At 42.0% G+C, this 21120-nt stretch overlaps 1 protein-coding gene across 5 annotated transcripts in view; it reads right to left on the bottom strand.

Annotated features, from left to right (window-relative positions):
- The window catches only part of Mgat5 (alpha-1,6-mannosylglycoprotein 6-beta-N-acetylglucosaminyltransferase), a 338130-nt gene that overhangs the window by 182853 nt on the left and 134157 nt on the right, over positions 1 to 21120 (bottom strand). For 3 of the 5 annotated variants that reach the window (XM_023561078.2, XM_063258972.1, XM_063258975.1), the window contains exons 2-3: positions 18656 to 19032; positions 1218 to 1382 (exon numbers count right to left, since the gene is read on the bottom strand). In XM_023561078.2, the coding sequence (XP_023416846.2) occupies positions 1218 to 1382; positions 18656 to 18896 (406 nt within the window). In that variant the 5' untranslated portion in view covers positions 18897 to 19032. Of the gene's footprint in view, positions 1 to 1217; positions 1383 to 18655; positions 19033 to 19115; positions 19246 to 21120 lie in introns of those variants that run through there. The other 2 variants (XM_063258974.1, XM_063258973.1) reach the window with 2 other exon arrangements.

The following is a 21120-nucleotide window of genomic DNA, read 5'->3' as shown; positions in this document are numbered from 1 at the left end:
TCTAATTACAGAAAGAGTTGAAAACCGCAGGGAAGATGCAATTTATAGCCTCGATGACACTGCCTCTATGTTGTAATTAAAAGTTATTTTTTAACATTTTTGTTTGGTTAGATACTTTGGATTATTAGAAATATATTTTGCAACTTAAAATTTGCTAAAGGGCAAAGAACATGAGAAAAAGGTAATACAACCAGCATGCATAATGTGAAACAATTAAATGTTTTGACACTGGGAGATGAGAAAAGAAAAGAATTGCTTCTATTTGACTCTGTGAATTTTTACGAGAGAAAAGTAAGCTATGAAGTGTGTTAAAGCAGTTTAAGTTTCAGAAATAATCCAGTTCCTTTATCCCATAAAGTCAAATCTATCAGCCACCAGAAGTATACAGACAGCTTGTCCACAACCATTTTACTAGGACTTCATGCTTTTGCTTGCTTGCTTTGTCGGGTTCCTAGGGCACAGTGGTCCCCTAAAAAGAGCAGTCCCAGCGCAAGCACAAACAATGAGGGCCACCCTCAAGGCATGTGATGTAAGGGTAGACCCACTATGAGTTGTGGACAGTGATGTACTCTAGACAATGACGTGCTGTATATGACTTGGGCTTTATTTTCGATTCATTTCCCTTCTATTGTCCAAGATTCCAGTTTCAAGAAGGGCTCATATAAACAGTTTCCATCCCCATGGAAACTGCATGATGGTGCCCCTAAGTGGATAAGGACTGGCCAGGATTAGGCAGGATCCATTTATCTCTTAATGGCCAGTTCCAGAATTTCTACTGCTCCATATACACACAAGAGATATTTTCTGCAATGGAAGCTGTACTTTAACAGGGGGAGAGAATCTATTAAATATAACACACTTCTGAAATTGTCTGACACTGGTGAGAAAGAGGAAGGAAGTCTTAACCAACAGGTGCCTCTCACATAACCTCTATATTTCATTTAATTTACTCTATGAATCTTCTCACTAGAAGTCAATTCCAGTAGCTCGTTATGTGCAAATGTGTCAGAGAAACCACCGGATATTACATATCACGACAAAGCCTTAAAAGCGTTCTAATAGCTGTTATTCGAAAATAAATTCAGAGATATCTTCACAAAAGCCATATTAAATGTATGAAATTGGTATTATACCAATAAGAACTACTGTGCTACATTCTTTCCCTCATTCAAAGTAGGGTTCCACTCCATGTCAGCATGTTCAAGTGCCACTCTTACCTGCCACATTAATTTTCTCAAGTGCTACTAAACTGGGAACAGCTGTAGTGGAGTTGGTTAAGTTTGTTCCTGTGCCATTGATAACAAGATTGTCCACCTTTGACTCCAGCTTGCCAATGCGCTGCAAAATGTTATCCAGTAACACAGCGAGAGTTTTCTTCAGATCTGTAAAAGAAAATGCATAAAATTTAAAAAGATTCCATGAACTGTGTGTATCTGTCTGATTCTCTCCATTCTGAACACAGAAAACAAAATGTCTCAAACATAGGCTGGGGCTACAGTTCAGTGGTGGAACATTTGCCTAGAGCCTATGAATGGACACAAAGAAATCTCTCATAATAAATCATATCTTGAAGATAAACTGTATCTTAGAGGGACTAGTTTCAACTGCCTCAAACCCTACCAAAAAACATATCTTCTATGGAATGTGTGTCTGGTAAGGAATGACATGACACTGCTATACTTCCATTTACTAGAGAAAAGTCTGTGGTGCTACAGCATCCTACCACACATTGTACTGAATTTCTTCTCCAGATAGCCCTGTGATTATGACACACAGAATAGTAACTCCCAAATGTGGCAAGGTCTCAAAGTAGCTTCTGGATCAAGTTCATAGTTGTTTTTATTGTTGAGTACTCTAGCATGACCCAATTTTTGGGGGATGAGAGAAATATGCAGGACTTGCACATGTTGGAATAACAGATGGGCAAGAGGTAAGGCACCCATGTGAACAGAAACCAGTCCCACCTAGGGTTTAGAAGTTGGCAGGGGGAGAAATGCCAGTGTGAGCAGCAGGATGGCGAACAGTCCTAAATTAAGACAAATGGGAAGTGTCACCTTCCATTCTGTGGACAACAGAGCAGGTGGCTGATCTATGTGAGAAACAAGCACACACTTGATAAATTCTCCAAGCCAGATCACAGTCAGAATACCTTGGCTAAGGTGCATTCAGGCAGAGAAAAACTCATTAGAAGAGAAACAGACATGGAATCAACGTGGAAGTTTGTACTGTTATGGTTTACAGACTGTGTCACTTAAGCAGACTAAAAACTTGTACACAATATCCACATCTTTTTGTTTTACATATGACAAAATCTCATCCCAACACCAAACATTGGACTTTTTCACAAGGTCCACAGCACCTTTTCCATTTATTTATTCACTCATTCTAACAAAAATTCGAGGCATTTTTTTTGATATTTAGTGACTCATAAGTACCACACTTATCTCACTTTTTGTATTTTATGGAGTTTTTAATATTTTCATCAACTTTTCTAGCTGTCCCTTCAGAGCCAACCAGCACTTAGAGACAGCAAGAGTCCAGCATTGAACATTCTCTGACAATGCAAACAAACCAAGCCAGGCTAATACCTTCATGATCTGACCCACACACTCCAGGAGACAAATGTTGCTCTACTTTAATTATTTTTGGGCTGGGTTTCAGGTGATGAGGGACTATCGCTAGGGGCCAGTACCCACCACATTATCCAAACTAGCCAGACCTAACCTGCCTTCCCAAGAAAATCCCAGTAAGGGGAGTGGCCCGAGCTTTCCCCTCAGTCCTGCGTCTGCCTCCTAATGATTGTGGTATCTTCCATATGAGCTTGTGTGCTATACAGTGCTTTCTGTCTCCAGGTCCTGTGACTATGACAACTTCATATTCCTGGGCCTCTCCTATGGCCACACTTGACGATCTCATGAAAGAACACAAAACACACATGAGCCAGGCACAGGGCTCAAAGCCACAGGATAAACACTGGGCCTGCCATAAAATGAGGGAAGAGAACTAAAGTTTCCTAAATGCTTGTCAAATGTTACCCACATATGTAAACAATCCTGTTTTATCCTTACTCCTTCTGTGAAGTATGCATGATTCCATTTTAAGATGAGAAAAACAGGTCCACACAAAGGTCAGGTATGAAATTCAGTCCTTCATCTATCACATAGTAATGAAGGCCACAAACTCTGGAGCTAGACTTCCTGGGTTTGAGTCCTGGATCTTCACTCCTGTTTCATTATCTACTTAACAGTGATGTGGATAAACTTCTCTCCTTGGGATTGTTATGAAAACTTAAGGAGGACGAGGGTGTTTTTCAGTGGTAGAGCATATGCCTAGCACGCACAGGTACCTGGATTTGATGGTCAGCTTCTAAAAAAAGAAAATCTTAAAAGATGTTTTCAACACCACCTAGCATATTATAAGCACTGCACAAATAGCCTGTTAAATACATAATGAAATAAAACCTCCCTCTGGAAAATGCTCCCATTCTTCTAAAGACTTTTTCCTGGGGTAATGCAAAGCTTTGTTATTTATTACACATGGGAGATCACTCTGCCATACTCAGCGTGACTCAGTCCATCTCTGGTACATCATTAACTGGCATGGATAGCAACAGCTAATCACTCATTCTGCTCTGCATTTGCATCTAATATATTAACTGGATCTCCTGAGTTCTGAAGATTACTGGGCGCCAGCCATGCAGACAGGGGCAACTGTGCTCACAAGAAGGATATAACCTCAGAAGAAAGAAACACTATTCAGATATGGGACAGAACCATCTCCACTCTGTACCCTCTGCCTGAAACCTGCATTGCTAGTCAGCTAGACTCTGTAAAAATGGCATGTTACTACTGTCTTACCAGGAGTTGTAGTTAACCAGACACACAGGCTTGAGCACAGGCCAATTTAGAGATTCCTGACCTCAAACTTACTGGCCCTGTGGGCCAGCTCAGCCTTTGTTGTGGCAACTTTCGTATGCTTCAGCAGAATTCTGGCAGCCTTGCTGGCTTCTTCCATTCTTGCATGCACCACCTCCCCTCTTTGGGGCTATCAAGAGAGTATGCAGCAGAAAAGCTATACACTAGGAAATGCAAGGGTGAGAAGCTACTCAGTGAGCTCACATGGAATATGACTTTCATGCATCAAGGTACTGCTGGAAACACGAGAAGCAGCAAAGTGGGAGGCCCACCCTTTTGCCTCAGCAGTGTGAGGAAAGGAGCCCATGTGGAGGGGCTCTCAGGAGTTGATAACCTTGTGGAACCATGTTCAGAGGCCATGGGACTGGCAGAGTAGTGACTCATAATTATCAGTGATAGTTGTTGCTGGAACACACCCCTTAGGTAGGATACAAAGTTATCACATTACCATTAAGATCTTCTCCCTCAATTATAAATTATAGTCTACCAGCAGTGTGACCTACTCTCTCAGACTGTTCCCTGCCTGCTGCCAACTGGCCTTCTGTGACACGATGTGAACAAGGACATTTATGAGGAGGAGGATGGATGTTGATGCTCACCAGCATAACTATGGCCCCAATACTATCACTACTTTATGAGTTCTGTCTGTGTGCAGTCTCTGCCCTAAGCACTCACGCGGATTAACTCATTTAATCCTACCAAGACAGAAGAGGAACATGCAGTTGCTCTTATTTCCATTTGACAAATAAGCCAGGCACAGCACAGACCGGCCAAGTAATGTCAGGTTCCTACAGACACAGGATCAAACCGTCTGGTTACAGAGCCAATGGCTCCTGGCCCTAAGCTACCTCTTAACTACCACCATGGACCTGTCCACAAGCAATTATCTCTGACCTGCTGTTTCTGAACGGCGTGTCCAGTATAAACCCTGGAATTGTGCCATGTATCCTTATTAAATGACAACCCAGGGCCCTCAGACTTAGTGATGCCATTGTCCTGTGGCAACTCTGTCCATCTGTCTTGATATCACTGAATAATGCCAAATGACACTGAATGAGAACCACCAGATAAACCAAACTGATTGAGGACTTTAAAAAAAAAAAAAGACTCTGCCTCTCTACCTCTCTGCCTTAAAATGAAGATACACTACTGGACTAGCAAAAACTGGGCTCCCTTGCCACTTTACCTGAGTGGACACATTTTTTTCCCTTGACATGAAAGAAATAAGAGTTCATTTCCAACTCAAGAACATTTTGAGACACCAACTCAAAGCACATCAATATAAGGTTAAAAATACGGTTAAATAAAAATGCAAGGACAAAGATGATGCAATGTCTATCTTTGTATCTGTTATGGCTTGTGCCTAGATGTACCCTAGAAACCTCATTTGGTCATAGGTGGGGCCTTTTCAGAGGTAGCTAAATCTAAAATATGTGACTAATTTAAGGGGTAATACTAGGATTAAGGGTGCATGCTTACTAAATCAGTCCACTGACTGGTTTGGCACCACCCTAATCCTGGTAGCCTAGATACTGTACAAAAGGGGCAGGAAAAAGTTGCTAAGGTCCCTTGCTTGCCTTGCTACCTGAAGCCCACCATGCACTGTTTCTCCTCTGTGATGCCTGTCTGCCATGCCACGCTGGCTTGGAAAATCACTTTGTAGAGGTTTCTCCTGAGGGGCATGTTAAATGTTTTCAACTTCATCGATCTCCTCTTTATCATGTATGTTGAGTTTTAGAAGCACAGAATTGCAGTAGTAATGTTGTAACCTCTACAAACTGTGAGTTAAATAAAGTTTTCTCCCTTACGTTGTAGTGTTTTATGAAAAAAGTAAGACAAGCATCTTTACCAACTAAGCGCATTTCCTGCCACATTATGACACTCAATAGGTATGTTTTATAATAAGTGAATGAAACAAGTAAACAAATCATAGTACTTCCACCAGTAATGAACAATATTTCTCCCATAAATTATACCTTTCTGGGTGAAAAATTATTTCTCACCTTTGTATTTTACAGTGAAAACTACAAAAATTGTTAACAGCTTTATTGCAATTTTAAATAAACAGTGCAGTATTTGTGTTTAATCTTAATGTGAACCTATTTATCTAGTAAAACTGTACATGAAAACACAACTTCTATAGAATTTTATAAGGAAACAAGGGTGAAAAACATTCCTCCAAATTCTAGTATAATATTTCTATATTTATCATTCTGTTTTGTAGTTATTATAGCAGTAAAATGTGTCCTCAAAACGGTTACAATTTTCAGTTACTAATGAGCTTTTAAAATTTTGTGTTTGGAAGGCTTAGCAATAAAAATTCAATCTCAACATTACTACTGCAGTTCTATGCTTCTAAAACTCAACATACATGATAAAGAGGAGATCAAGGAAGTTGAAAACATTTAACATGCCCCTCAGGAAAAAGGCGGCTTTCATTTCTATCATGCTAGAGGTTCCTTGATAAATGGTGAGAGGGATTAAACCACATTAGCACTGGTACTCTGATAGCTTCTGGGTACTCACTTTCTGGAAACCAGGACATCAAGCGCACATGGGGCTAAAAAGTGCCTGGCACAACCTTCAATGGGACAGATAAAAAGGTATCACTTCTGGTGAGGCTCTTGTCTCTATGTGGAATCTGGGACAAGAATCTCCATGGCCTGGCTAGAGGAAATGTGTTTATAGATTTATCAGCTACATCAGGGAGACTGGGTCATAAACCTTGATTTTTATACCATCAAACAATCAGTATTTGAGGACTTACCAAAAAATGCCATGTCTGGAGACTTTGCTGTCCTTCATCTCATTTTCCACGGGACATGCTTCCAAACCAGTCATTCTCAGCTTTGCTGTTTATCACCAGATTCACCAGGTGAAATCAGCCACTAAACCCCACAGTTCAACAAACAGCATCAGAATCTACAGAAGCCATCCAATGAGCATTTTGGGGAAAGTCAAGGTTGAGATTTACTTTTAAGGCCTGGCTGTCATGATTCGATGGCACAGAACCAACTGTACAGTGAGCAAGAACTTATATCTGAGCTGCCTAAAATAATTTACATCTGTTCTTACTCCTAATTCAATCCCTTTTCACCACGATAATCCCTCTTACCATTTATCAATGCCCCAAGAGTCAGAGTCAGAACAACAGAATCACAGAGCAGCAAAACTAGCTGCTCTAGGGAAAGAGGCAGAGGAAGGGTGGTAATAAGAAAGGAAGGTGCTAATGAAAAAAGAATTAACCTCAACCTCTCATTCCCATCGACTGCCAGCAACATCAAGTCTCATCAATTATATATATTTTTAATTAATTTTAAAGTGACCTCCTACAAAAAGGTAATACTGTGATACTAATGACCAAAATACAGTCTGTTCATTTGCACAAGGTCATTCAAAGCTGTGCTATTTATAAAAGAGAACAGTGTTATTTATTATAGCTAAGAACTGGAAACTATTCAAATATTTGACAAAACAATCAAATTACATTCACAAGACAGAATAAATCACTAGATTGTAAACTCAGGGAAGGTAGAAGGTAGACCTGTCTTGTCATCTCTGCTTATGTCCAGTAGCTATTACTATTCAGAAGTTCATTAAGTGCTGATTAAATAGATTAGTAAAAAAGGAAAAATGCACAACTATCAAATTACCTCATGGCATGAAAGAAACTAACAAGAATAACTTTTAAGAGTGTATATAACATATGATCCCGATTTTTTAAAGAGAGCACATATATGTACCTACACATGCATGTATATACTGAAACGTGTGTAGAGAAATCAAATTTTATTAATGGTAAAATCTGGATTTGGAGTAAAAAGTATTTTTACTTTTTATTCTTTGTAATTCCTCATGTACTGTACATATTACACAAAAATTCATACACTTTCACAGCTGCCCAGGTAGGAAATGCTGTTTTCTGTTCTATTTTGTTTTGTTTTGTCTTTTTCAGACAGGGTCTTGCTATGCAGTTCAGGCTGGCCTTAGGCTCACTTTTAGCCCAGGCTGGTCTTGAACTTGGCATAATCTGCCTGCGTCAGCCTCCCAAGTGCTGGGATTACAGGAGTGTGCCACCATGCCTGGCTGAAATGCTGTTTCAAACAGGTAAGTCAGTACAGTAAATTTCAGTATCAGAACAGAGATGCTGGTCACAAAAACCTTATTGTCAGGTATGAAGAGGTGCACCAGAAACATCTGAATGACATTCACTGCCTTATCTCATTTAAATTTTAAAGCCTCAGCCAGGTGTGGTGGCTCATGCCTGTAATCCCAGCACTCAGGAGGCTGAGGTGGGAAGATTGTTGCAAGTTCGAGATCAGCCTGGGCTACAAAGTGAGGTCAAGGCCAGCCTCAACTGCATAGCGAGACCCCGTCTCAAAAAAGACAAATAAATAAATAAATAAATAAATAAATAAATAAATAAATAAATTTTAAAGCCTCATGGTGGGTAGCTGTCTGCATATGAATGCACAAATATCATCCTGCATCTGAGGTAGGCAGTGAGCTTGCACACTGAAGGGCACTGCACAATGACTGCAAAAGTGAAAGAGTAGCTGAGATGATGAACGTCACTGACGGCTGTTCTTTCCTGGGTTAGAAGACTGGATTTAAACTTTGACTAGAAGTTAAACCTAAACATAACTGCTAACCCTGAGGAGAGGCAGAGGCTATGATTATTGTTTTAGAATTTTCTGGACAGCAGAATCTGAGCAAAAGATACTATGCAGGCCTGTTGACAACATCAACCACTTTACAGAATTTGTAAATATGTAGAATGGAGTTCTTGGGCTATTTTCTAAATTTTCTAACATCTTGCTAGATGCATTTTTAGATGCAATTTTAGCCCTCGTTTTGGAAGAACTTCTAGGTGCTGTGAAGTAAAGGCTATCACATGGCCACTCCATACCAGAAACCATCACAAAAACACCTTGCTAAGATCCATCAGTCAGGCCAGTCAGGCCCAGCTTGTCTCACCGCTGCCCCATACACACTGAAAAACCTTTTATGCATGTGCTGGCTGAAGCAAGCACAAAACAACCTCTTTTGAATATGGTAATAACAGTTCCACTTCCTTGTTTAGGGTGAGGGTGGCCAGACTCCCTTTCTCTGTAGCTGTTTCCTCTCATTATGGTTATGCTCCTTTCATGTAAATGCTAAGGACAGCTGCACAGACAGCATCCTAAAACACTGTTCAAACAAATAAGCTTTCTACATCAAAAGTTTTGCTTGTGTGCTAACAGAGGCAGGTATATTCAGGCCAGAGTTAGTGTTAACTAAGGGCAACAAACTTACTGCAACAGTAGATGTCTTCATAAATTCACCTCTAAATCCCTACAAGAATCCTACAAGGTGAATGACTATTTGCTCCACTCTGCAAAAGAACAAGTGAGTTGCACAAAGTCACAAACCTCCTCTGGCCCCAACCTCAAAAGGAAATAGTTCCTAACTGCCTTTTAGAATAAACACCAGGTCCCATGTCAGGATCCTGTATAATAACTACTTGGAGTATCCTGGGTACAGCCACAGGGAGTTTCTTCCATTTCCTTCTTCACTAAAAACAATGCTATGATCCTCAAGTCCACCCAACTGTAACTGTACCACACAGACAGGTAGTCTGGGGTGAGGGCATAATTCTTTCACGGCTCCTCCTATGTGCGAGACAGGATGTGCCAGACCACAGGGGCAGTGAGGAGCAAAACAGACTGAAGTCTCTGATCTCTGGGGGTTTGCATTCTAATGCAGGAGTAGAATGATGAACATATAAATAAAAACAGGCTGCCAGTGACTGAAGTGTTAGGAAGAATGAGATCCATAGGAGGGTTGGGCTCTCCTGTGAAGGAGGTCAGACAGATTCTCTGTAGCAGAGAACAAGCAAGGAGAAAGGAAGGAGGAGAGGAGAAAATGCAGAGGCTGAGACACAAGAAAATGCTTAGCTACACCCAGAAGGAGACGGGGCCGAGGCAGCTGTGAAAAGGGTGCCCAGAGCAGCAGCAGGTCTGTTCAACCATCTGACAAGAAGAGAGCACCCATGACACAAGTCAGGAGGAGGGGAACAGGGAGGACAGGGTTGTCCCAAGCTATGGCTACCCAGTAAGGGAAGGAACTTTGTGAGCCTGAGACACAAAGCCACCCACATACATCCCTCTCCACAACATGACTTGAAGCGAGGGAGAACAAAAGGCCTTGGAGACACGGAGCAGCAGGATGGTCTCCGTGTTCCAACTTGACTGTTTCTGTCTAGAATGCTCCTGAGGTCTCCTCAGAGCCTGACTGTGCTGAGTGTACTTACAGACATAGCCTAGCTTTGATGGGGAAGTGGAGCAGCTACGCCTCACCACAGCATGGCTGGAAAAGCACCAAGCCCCAAAGAGGCCCACTTTTAGATCTCAGACTCTCTAGACCAGCAAGCCCTTCCTTTAATCGCACCAGCCACGTCACTGGAGAGTGACCAAGGTCTCCACAGACTGCCTAGCTATTTTTTCCTTGCCAGCCTCTCTCTAAAAACATTGCATTTTACCTCACGGGCAGGGAATTATCTCACAAAAGTCCCAGACTTCTCTGAAACAGTCCCTTGATCCTATCAGTAGAAGAGTCAAAAATAATAAACATTTAGAAAGACATGTAAAAGCTCTTATCTGAATCTCAGAATGTCACTGGGTCTCCAACATGGGATAGCCGCTACCCTTCCAGATCAAACTCTGGCAGCGCTCAATGGAAGAGACATTTTAGACACAGGCATCTAGGCCAGTGCAAGCCACCAGAAACCCAGAGCACTGATCTCTCCACCACTCCCTGCCCTGTTACCAAAAGCCCAGTGCCGATTATTCACTCACACCTTTGTGCTTCTTTAAGGAGACAAAAAAAAAAAAATCCTTTCTCCCCAGGAGAGGTTAGGGTTACAAGTTGGGGCCCACACCAGGCTACTCACAAGAACATCTCTCTCTACTGCATCCCCTCACTCCCACTCACCAATCACAGGGGCATCCTCAGCCTGCAGAGCCCTTGCACTCTGCCACTTCTTAGCCTTTGCCACCTTTCACATTGCTCCCTGCCCACTGTGACCAGCTGCTGAAGCCTCCTCCATTCTGTTCCTGAAACACATGCCAGTTCCAGCCTGACACACATGTGCATTCTGCCAAGCATGCTCTGCCTTAGCCCTTCTTCCCCCCACCCTGACCAGCTGTTCTGTTGCCATTCAGATTAAAGCACACATCAGGAGAGCAGTGTTTTCTGACCTTCCAATGCAAAGTAGGCCTTGAGTTACTTCTTCATCACATTTCCCTGTCATTTTCCTTCCACAAAATTATTGCTGACAGTCTCTTGTCTGTTATTACCCCCTCCAAAGACAATACACATCCATGAGGGTAGGGACGCTGTCCATCCCCCAATCCCTGCTGTGGGCACAGAGCCTAACCAGTCCTTGGCACAGGCCAGTAGAGTCACTTCCTCAAGGCCAAGGCCTGAAATGTAAGAGCTCATGAAGGACATTATCTAGTGCAGTGCTGGCAAACCTGTGGCACACGCACCACAGAAGACACACAGAGCCTCTCTCTCAGCACTTGAGTCAAATCACTCCAGCAGCCACACACTGGATAATCAGATTTAACTGCAACATTTGCACTTTGCAATAAATAGGTGGGCTTTGGGTTACAGTTTGTACCCTTGGCCTCTGAAAGGTTTGCCATCACTGATGTAGCATAGGAAGCTTAGGGAACCTAGACACTGGCAGAAGGTAAGAACGAACAGGTCATAGCACCTGGAGGGTGAGAAGAGGCTGAGCATTTGGCCAGCAGAATCCAGGGTGGAAGTAGCATGGAGAGACTGAGCACCTTTACTTGTTAGCCTACGTTTGTGACCTTCCCAAAGGAAAGGTTCCCATTGCTCAGAGGCAAGTACATGAGATGCATCAGAGTGCACGAGGTGTGGACTGACCACAAGGGGAATCTCACTTGGCCTCAGGTTCCCAGTACTATCCCTCAGAGAACAGAAGTGGGCCAGTCCTGCCCTGTTCAACAGGAGATGACCGCTAAGGATCAGGATTTGGGTCAGGACACTGAAGACAGAGATCATCTCACCTCAGAAACAAGAACAGCACTGACTAAGGCGAGTGGCGTCATTCTTGACACAATTCCCTCAATGTCACTGATGGGCATGGCCCCTTCCATGCTGGCCGGGAAGAGCTTTATGAGGCTGCACTGCTGAAGGCTCTGGCCTTGTATGTAAGTCAGGAGGCAAAAGCCACCACAGACCTCTTCAGATTGATAGAGAAACACACAAAAAATACCCTCTGCAACCTGAATGCATGCTGATGGTTCCAGGGTGTTGCCTAACCAAGAACCTTCTAGGCAGCACTTCTGAATTTCCAAGTCCTAGAAGAATTCAGAAGTCTCTTCTAAATCACCAAAACAAGAAAGGGCAGTAGTGTGGCGAGATACTCTTTGAAAAGTTCTTCCGCAGATGCTTATGGCCTTATTATGGGATTGCATTCAGCTATACCCACCACAGCTGAAAACCTCTTAACTCAGAAATGCATTTAATACACCTAAGCTATGAAACAGCAGGGCTCAGCCTGACCTACTAACTCAGAAGACTTGTATTAATCTGGAGTTATGCAAAATCATCTGATGAAGCCTATTTTACAATTAAGTGAAGAATGCTTCCTTACTTTACTGAACACTGCACTAAAAGTAAAAAGCATATACTCCTGCAACGTCATAAAGTAGAACAATTGTAAGACGGGGCTGTCTGTATTATTCTTTGGGTACTTGTTCAACTAACAACTCACAGCAAGTATCTCTAGGGACCTAGATGTCAGCACTTCATACAAACTTCACAGTTCTTGATGAGAAAGGAACTGACACTCTATAAGGTACTCATGAGACTAGGATGGTAATGCATGCCTATAATCCCACCACTCTTGGAGTCTGAGACAGAAAGACTGCAAGCACAATCCCAGCCTAGGTGACTTAGCAATACCCTGGCTCAAAATGCAAAATAAAAATAGGCTGGGGATATACTTCAGTGCAAAGGCCCTGATTTCAAACTCCAGTAACATCACCACTACAAAATAAAAATAAAAAAAGAAAGAAAGAAAGAAAAAAATAAAGAATGCACCTCTAAGGGCTCAGTCAAAACTACACTGTCTGGCTCCAAAATTTACCGTACACACACATGCACCACTCTAACTCACACCCCACCACTCAGAAATAGTGAAATGCTGTATTTGAGAGTGTAACTCATGAAGATTTCTTGAATGAATCAAGGGGCCTTGAGAGCTTGTTGGGAGGTCCTAGCAGGGGAGCGCAACTACTTGTACACCCTTGACCAAGGAACGGTCCTCCACTATTGGGCATGGGCCTCCTCTTCCACCCACAGTGTGCAGCTTGGGGAGGGACACACATGGATCATTGAGGGAGGAAGGGGATATCCGCCCAGCCAGCCAGATCAGCCCAATCAACCCTGGCGATCAATGGGGTGACAGATGGCACAGCCAGATTGCCCTCACATCCACTGAATGAACCCAAACACAAAAATAAAAGAGACTTGGAACACTAAGAAAACACTGATAGGTAGAAAGATACACCGGGAAACTAGGCCAGGAACTGATAACTGTTTTAATTTTTATTTTACAGAGAACAAAACCAAGCAAAATAAAACAGAATAAAGCCAATCAAAGCAAACCAGAGTTCAGTGACACAGGACTTCAAAACAATAGGAAATCAACAATGGTTAGCATCATGCCTCTTGTTTTTAAAACATAATGAATGCAGATGCCTTCAGACATAGTAAAAAGCAAACAAAACAGAGCATAATAGAACCAGTAAAATCAAAACAACGAATGCAATAAGGGACTTTAAAACAAAATAATATTACAACAAAATTTACACATTTTGGGTTGGGTAATCTATTAATTGGTGACATCTTACTGGGTTTTTTTTTTTTTTTTGCAGTTCTGTATTACTTGTACCCTTACACTGTTTTGTTTTGTTCTGTTTTTTTTTCTCTTTTTCCTTTTAAATAAAATAATAATAATAATAATATTAAATCCAAAATGGCTACCATAGTTTACCTTATTATCTTGGAAATAGCTACCCATGCAATTGGATATAACAAAATTAAACAAAACAAAAGAGAATAAAACCCAACCCAACAAAACAATGAAAATGATACTGGACTTCAAAATAAGATATAAGAATTAACAATGGCTACCACTTTCAGAAGGTGATTCCCCCCCCCCACAGATTGTATATTGGTATCCTCTGAATAGATGATCAGACTACTAGCTTTAAACCTGCGATATCTGCAAACACTAAACACTGTAAGCACTGAAATGTATTTTACCTAAATAGCTGTAACAACAGCCTCTGTTTCTCTGGATCAGCTGGTTGCTTATGGCGGGGCATCAGGGAGTGGGGGGGGGGGTGTTCTGGCTCTCATTTCCCAGCCCACATGCTGGAAGGGGCTGGTATCTGGCTTTCTCCTCAGTGGCCTGGCATGGCAATGAATCACAGGAAGGGCTTGTTTCTTGCTAATTTCTTGTTCTCTTCCCCTGTAGTCCACAAATGGCGCTGACTCATGGGAAAAGGTTAGTGTCTGGCTGTCCCCCCAGTGGTCCATGCATGGTGCCAATTTGCAGGAAGGGCTTGCTTCTTGGCGACTTCTTGTTCTCTTCTCCTGAAGTCCGTGAACAGTGCTGACTCAAGGCAAAGGCTGGCATGTGGCTGTCCTCCCAGTGGCCCATGCACGGTGCTGATTCATATGAAGGGCTTGGTTCTTGGTGATTTCTTGTTCTTCTGCAATCCACGAATGGTGCTGACTCACAGGAAAATTCGACCATCTAGCTGTCCCCCCAGTAGCCCATTCACAGTGCCAATTTGCAAGGAGGACTTGCTTCTTGGTGAATTTTTGTTTTCTTCCCCTGCAGTCTGCAAATGGCACAAACTCAAGGGAAAAGGCTGGTGTCTGGCTGTCCCCTGAAGCAGCCCTCACATGATGCTGATTTGTAGGGAGGACATGTCTTTTTGGACAAATATTTTTGGTAAAGGACATTATAGTAAGTAGTTTAGGATTTGCAGACTCCACAACATATTTATTTTTGTTTGTTTTAAGAAAGGGAAAAAAAAAAAAAACCTATCAAGGAAGATTCTGCCTAAGGCCACAGTTGGCTGACTGGCTTAGACGAATGGAGTCCCAAGGAATTGTTGGGTTAGTAAGGAACATGAGCACATGGTATGAAGAATGCCCTATGATGATGGCTGAATGATAGATTTAGAATGTTTCAGTTGCCTCGTGAAAAAATACTGATATTAATATGTTTCTCTGTTATTGCACATGTTATAAACAAATGGGAGTGGCTGCATTCTAGGGAAATTTTACTTACACAAATAAGTCTAACTGTCTCAACTGAGCCCATACAGCACACTTTGCTGAATTACACTGCTCCAGAATATCAAGTCAGGAATTTTAATCTATCAATAATCACTCAAAAATCAGCAACTACAATTCTTCAAATACCTGTCACAGACACTGAAGATCCATTTATAGTATGCCAAATTCCTCTGTCTATATCAATATGAGAATGGGATAAAAAGATTTTTTTGATATGTGTGGGATGTCTCTTAACAAGACCAATTCAAACCACAGACAGATCCCAGCCATATAGATCAACTCTTCACCATCTCAAGGCAAACATCTGCACAGTATACTGCATTGCCTGTCTATGGAAGACAAGAGGACTGCAAATCAATGTCCCATGCAACCTCATCACTGTTCTCCACCCAGCTAAGCTGCTGAACACCTTGCATCTTATGTGACATTAACTGTCAGAGCTGCCCATCTGTCAATATTACTAACACTAACAGACACCACGGAAGTACCATCAGCAGACTGGATCTCCATTTTCCCAGGACTGGCCTTGGACCATACAAATCCTTGGAACAATCCCATTTGCTCAATCCAAATCACTGGTGCCCAGAACTGGGAGCCAGGGAAAAGGGCAGGCTGTCAAACTTGAAATGATAATAAAAAAAAAAAAAGAGTTATCTGCTTTAGAACATCCTTAAGAAGATGGTGTTAATGTCTCTTGCTGCTTTTCTTAAACAATGTTTCTCCAAGGTAGCAGAGATGAGAGGGTAGGGGGTGAGGGGGTTGCACCCTCTTGCCTGGAGATATTCTGGATTGTCTAGGGAATAAGGAAGAAAACAAAAACTAGGGAGGTGCTTCTGGCATTCAGTGCTACAAGCTTATCATGCATGAACAACCTTCTGCAACACAGACTTATCTAGTCCCAAAATGTCAAATAGTACCAGGTGAGAAATTCATCTTTGTAGGATCTCACCACATGATGATCCCAAATAACTTGGGCATATATATGCAGTCCAATTAAACTTCAGAAACTCAGCTCCAAAGACCACTTTGATTGATAAGTCAAGTTAATGTGATGAAAGACAACACTAGCAGTGTGAGTTAGACTTGCAAATGAAGCCTGTTTGTTGTTTTCAAGGGGAAAAAAAGATGAATTCATGTACTGTGGTTTATCTATAAAAGAAACAAAGTGGAATAAGTAATTTCTGTGGTTTGTTTGAGATGCAAAGTCCCTTGGCTACAGGCACGCAAAGTGGATGAAATTCTAACAGGCTACTCTGAGATTTTGGGTTACTTTAAAAAAAAAAAATCTCTTTGTGAGTCTGAAAAACTAAAACCAGATCTTGTTCCTTTAGAATGTGAAGGAAATTGTCCCTCTGAGATGTTCAGCAGTACACAAGAAATAAAAAAGAGCCAAAACAACTTGCAAAATGAGGTCTATAAATGTGTCACTCTTGTGGTTTCTCCCTGTCTATGGAAAAGGGTTGGCTGAAACAAACAGAAGGAAATTACTACTGAGCTATTTTTCTTCCCCTCCAAAGGTACTACAAGGACTATTCACAACCAGAAACTTCAAAAAGCATCTGTCACCTGATGAATGCTGCTAACACAAATGGTGACAATCTGGTTTATTCTCCTCTCACCCCAGTTGTTATTTCTACTCTGGAAACATCACAGAAGATGTAGGTCAATGAGTAATTTTTAAGGCCACGCTCTGAAAAACTACCTTCTTGTTTTTGGGCATGGGCCCTCAAAATGGAGTCTCACTTTTAATATATCACGTCAAAAAACAAGGCATTTTCTCTGTGAATATTAAAAGTCAATGCTTACATGCATTGACAAATTTCAAAGGAATACATTAAAAGCACACAACAAGATCATTCATACAGTAAGCACTGAACAGTAATGTCTACACAGTCCCTCAGAAGAAGACATCTTGTAACAAATAGGTGTCATGCAGCCAGGTGGTGACCCATGCCTACAAATTCCAACTACTTGGGAGGCTGTGATGAGAGGATCACAAGTTCAAGACCAGTTTGGGCAACTTGGTGAAATCTGGTCTCAAAATAAAAAGGGTCAGGGGGTACAGCCAAGCAGCCTAGTGCTAAAGCCCTAGTTATGCAGTCAAAAAAAAAAAAATATATGTATCATATCATCATGTTTTCCAGATAGTTTTCAAAGAAAAAAATATATGTATAATTGAATAGGACTTCCTGTACTTGAACTCTCTGGGCCTAATAACTTACCCCAGCATGTTTTCAGAAATTATTTAGACTCTACATACTTGAGAACATGTTTCTTCACTGGGTCACAAAAGCCTTCCCTCGTCTACCTCACCCAGTCCCCCTGTTGCATCTCATTCATATTATAAACCCAAAATTGGGACCACCAAAGTCTTGATCCAATGATTTGAATGTCACTGAATAATAACAGTAGGTCCACGCATCAAGTTTACTCTGGATATTTAGTGAGTACAGGTCACGTGGAATGGATTCTCCAAAATATACTATGATCCATACATCATTTGCAATTTTTGTTTTGTTTCATGCAGTATTTGTACGAATAAATTCTTGTGTATATATACATATAAAATATCAGAAAGACACACTAAAATGTTAATTGTGGATATTCCCTAGAGTAGTTATGTGTGATTTTTGTCTTTTAAAATAACATTCAACTTTTTGTATAATAAGCATTAATTTTGCTAAAACAAAAGTAAGATACATTCCATATGTATATTTCTTTTATTCCACATTACTTTAAAAAAGATTTAGGGCATCTAAAAATAAGCAACAAGCACAAAAAGGTTTCCTTCAAAATGAGAATAATTTGAGAGCAAGAAACAAGAGCTGTCAAAACTGAAAAAGCCAAAGTTCAAAACTATCAGTCAGGATTTACACTCCCATGCCTTCTGCCCGGGCTATAGGAGTCTAAACTTACTGATCACCATAAAAACATTCCCTCCTACCTACTTCACTCACCCCTCTAGCCCTAATTAAGTTTTGTTTAGAGCAAAAATAATGAGACTGATTGTTTTTGCAGTTTCTTGAATACATGCACACATGAGGTCACACAGTTGAGAAATGTGTTAGAGGAAGAGGCAGCTGCGTATGCAACCCAGAAAACGCTAACTGACATGACTATTGTTCCTGAAGCAAAGTGTAAAGTGTCTGTGTGTACAAGATCTCAGAATCCTGCATAGGGCATCACTTTTCCTTTCCAAATGTGTACCTCTGTATGCAACTCCCTGCCCATGAAGGCAGACATAAGAGATCCTTACAGGGGAAGCCCAAGATTGGGAGCCTCCGGGATCCTTTCAAAGCCAAAGTTAAGTCACATTCAATGAAAAGGTGCCCCCATGTTATGGCACTTACCATAAGCTGTCATGACACCAGCATATGGCCCATCCACCACATTCCTGTTTTCTTCCGCCAGTGCCTTGATGTATCTTTTACTGAGGTCCAAGATCTGTTCCCGCAGCATGGAGCTGCTTTCAGGCTGAGTTCGCTGCTGGATGGTAAAATGCAGAAGCATCATCCCCCAAATGAAGCCAAAAGTCACCAGAAAAAAGCCCAGCTTCTGAGAAGACAACTTCCAGGGAGTAAAGAGAGCCATTGCTCTCCAGCAACTTGGCCTGCTCTTGCCTCTCAATGCCTAGAAGGTAGACTCAAATTCATGGTGTAGGCTGCGTCAGTGTGGTTCTCACTCCGGCTCCTGTGTCAGCTGATTTCCTTTCCTTGCTTCCATTCTGCTGCAAAAGAGGAGAGGGCAAAGTCAGAAAAGTGCTCTGTTACGGCAAAATACAGCGAAATAAACTACAAGCCATGACTTTACATGAGTAACTCTACATCAAATATTAACTTCCTTTTTTTTCTTCATTTGCTGGTTCAGTTTCTCAGGTTATAATTCAAGATCTGTAAGCTGAGAAAGGAAATCTGGCCAGGCGACAAGAAGCTGTACAAATACAGAGGGGGAAGTGTATATCTGAGTGTATTAACAGGTGTAGCGCGGCTGTTCCCATCTGGACCAAGTTCAAAACAGGAAGCTTGTTTTGCAAGGTGGGGAGGAGATGGAAAAGTATTTCACTGCAGGTCAGCAAAAACCCAAGTGGAGGGTGGAGTTACATCATCACTGGGCACTTTGTGCTTCTGTAACTGGAGCTTGAGTCATTATTATGTGCCTAAGGCAAGGATTAGTCTGCAGCTGCAGAGGTAAGCAAGAAAGTGGATGCCCCTCAAGAGCAGGGGCAAGGAAGGGGAAGTGGCCCCCCAAATCTTATTAAGCATAGCCAGCTTTCATTATCAGTATTCAGAGATGAGATGTTTCTCTCAGGGGCCACCAGGTAGCCTCTCCCAGTGCACCAGCACAGAGAATGCTATGGTTACAACCAAAGGCCTTTGTTCTTTTTTGTTTGTTTTTATCTTATTTTGTTTTTTGGTGCTGGGGATTGAACCCAGCCCTGGAGCACACTAAGCACACATTGCACTTCTCAGGTTCATGCCTAGCCCCTTGTTCTACCTATCTCAAGCAAAAGCTACTCCTTTCTGCTGCTTACACACTGAAGCACAGGAAATATGAAGCACCTGGCTGTCTGCTTTTCTGTGGTTCTCACTTTCACTCCCACCAGGAGGCAAAGTGAAAAGTCAAAAGGCACCAGATCTCCTTTGATTCGCAGTGCAGGCTGAGTCAGTGTCACCAGTGTGCTCAGTTACCTGCCCCTTCAGCTAGAATCCTGTGCCTAGGGTCCACCCCACCTGACAAAAGTGCCACTTGAGGGAGAGAGGCTAAGCAATGATCCCCTACAAGGGACTAACTCTGGGTGTAGTTCAGAGTGTACATGTTTTAGTTCAAAAGTTGCTTTGCCAGCAGCCTAAGAGGAGAGTCAGTAGAATCTTACAGCAATTAGCAGGCAACAGATCTCTCATGACCAGCATTCCACTGCCTTCCCCTGACCTATATAACACAGCAATCAGTAGTTGGTAACTTACTACTACTTCTAATAAATGATAAACTCTACCCATGTTCAAGGCACTGTGATAAATGCTTTTTCGAGCCTTAGCTCACCAAATCCTCAAAGAAAGTTTTAACAATACTATTCCCTTTCAAGAGAAAAAATAATGAAGAAATAACAGTGCAGGGAGATTACTTGGCAAAGATCAGCCAGCTTTGTAGCAAAAACTGATAATCTAGAGATGGCTCAGAGATTGGTCAACTACATTCATCTTCTCCTCATCATTCTCCCTAACCCCAGCCTGCCTGTAAGGCAAAGAATGCTGTATACATGCTCAAAGGATAGCAACTAAGAATATGTGACAGAGACACTACATAGTTCACAGTGCCTACAGTATTATTATCTGGTCTCTAGTGAAAGGTTTGCCAGTTTCTCAATTCTAAGCTAGTAGTAGTCAAAGTGTGGTCTCTAACTCAGAAACATCACACTATTATCTGTATAGCTACCCCCACCAACCATATCAAGCTTAGAGGTGGGATGGGTGGGCTCTGACACCCTCCAGGTGATACTCAATTCTGAGCCGCTGATCCAGGCAGCTGGGTCCCAGGTGCACACTCCATCACTGTGCAGTGCTGCCAACATGTCAACATGATCAGGCTCAATCTTTGACTTGCACTGCAATATACCATGAGCTCCTCTGCCTCACTGCATGCTACATGCCCACCAGTAACTACTCATATCTCCATAAACCCTCACCATCTTTCAGGTGGCTCCCCATCTTCACAAAGCTGCACCTCTCACCTGGCTGGCTCACTCCTCTGTATTACTCACACAGTACACACCTAGCCTGTACTGGAAGGCCCGATCTCCAGTCCCATCTGCTTCAGA

This window comes from Cavia porcellus, unplaced genomic scaffold (genome assembly GCF_034190915.1).
Source record: "Cavia porcellus strain 051 isolate PalLab524CR breed Dunkin Hartley unplaced genomic scaffold, mCavPor4.1 scaffold_12, whole genome shotgun sequence".
NCBI lineage: Eukaryota > Metazoa > Chordata > Mammalia > Rodentia > Caviidae > Cavia > Cavia porcellus.
The sequence above is the reverse complement of the archived record's forward strand: the minus strand, read 5'-3'. Positions and strand labels throughout refer to the sequence as shown.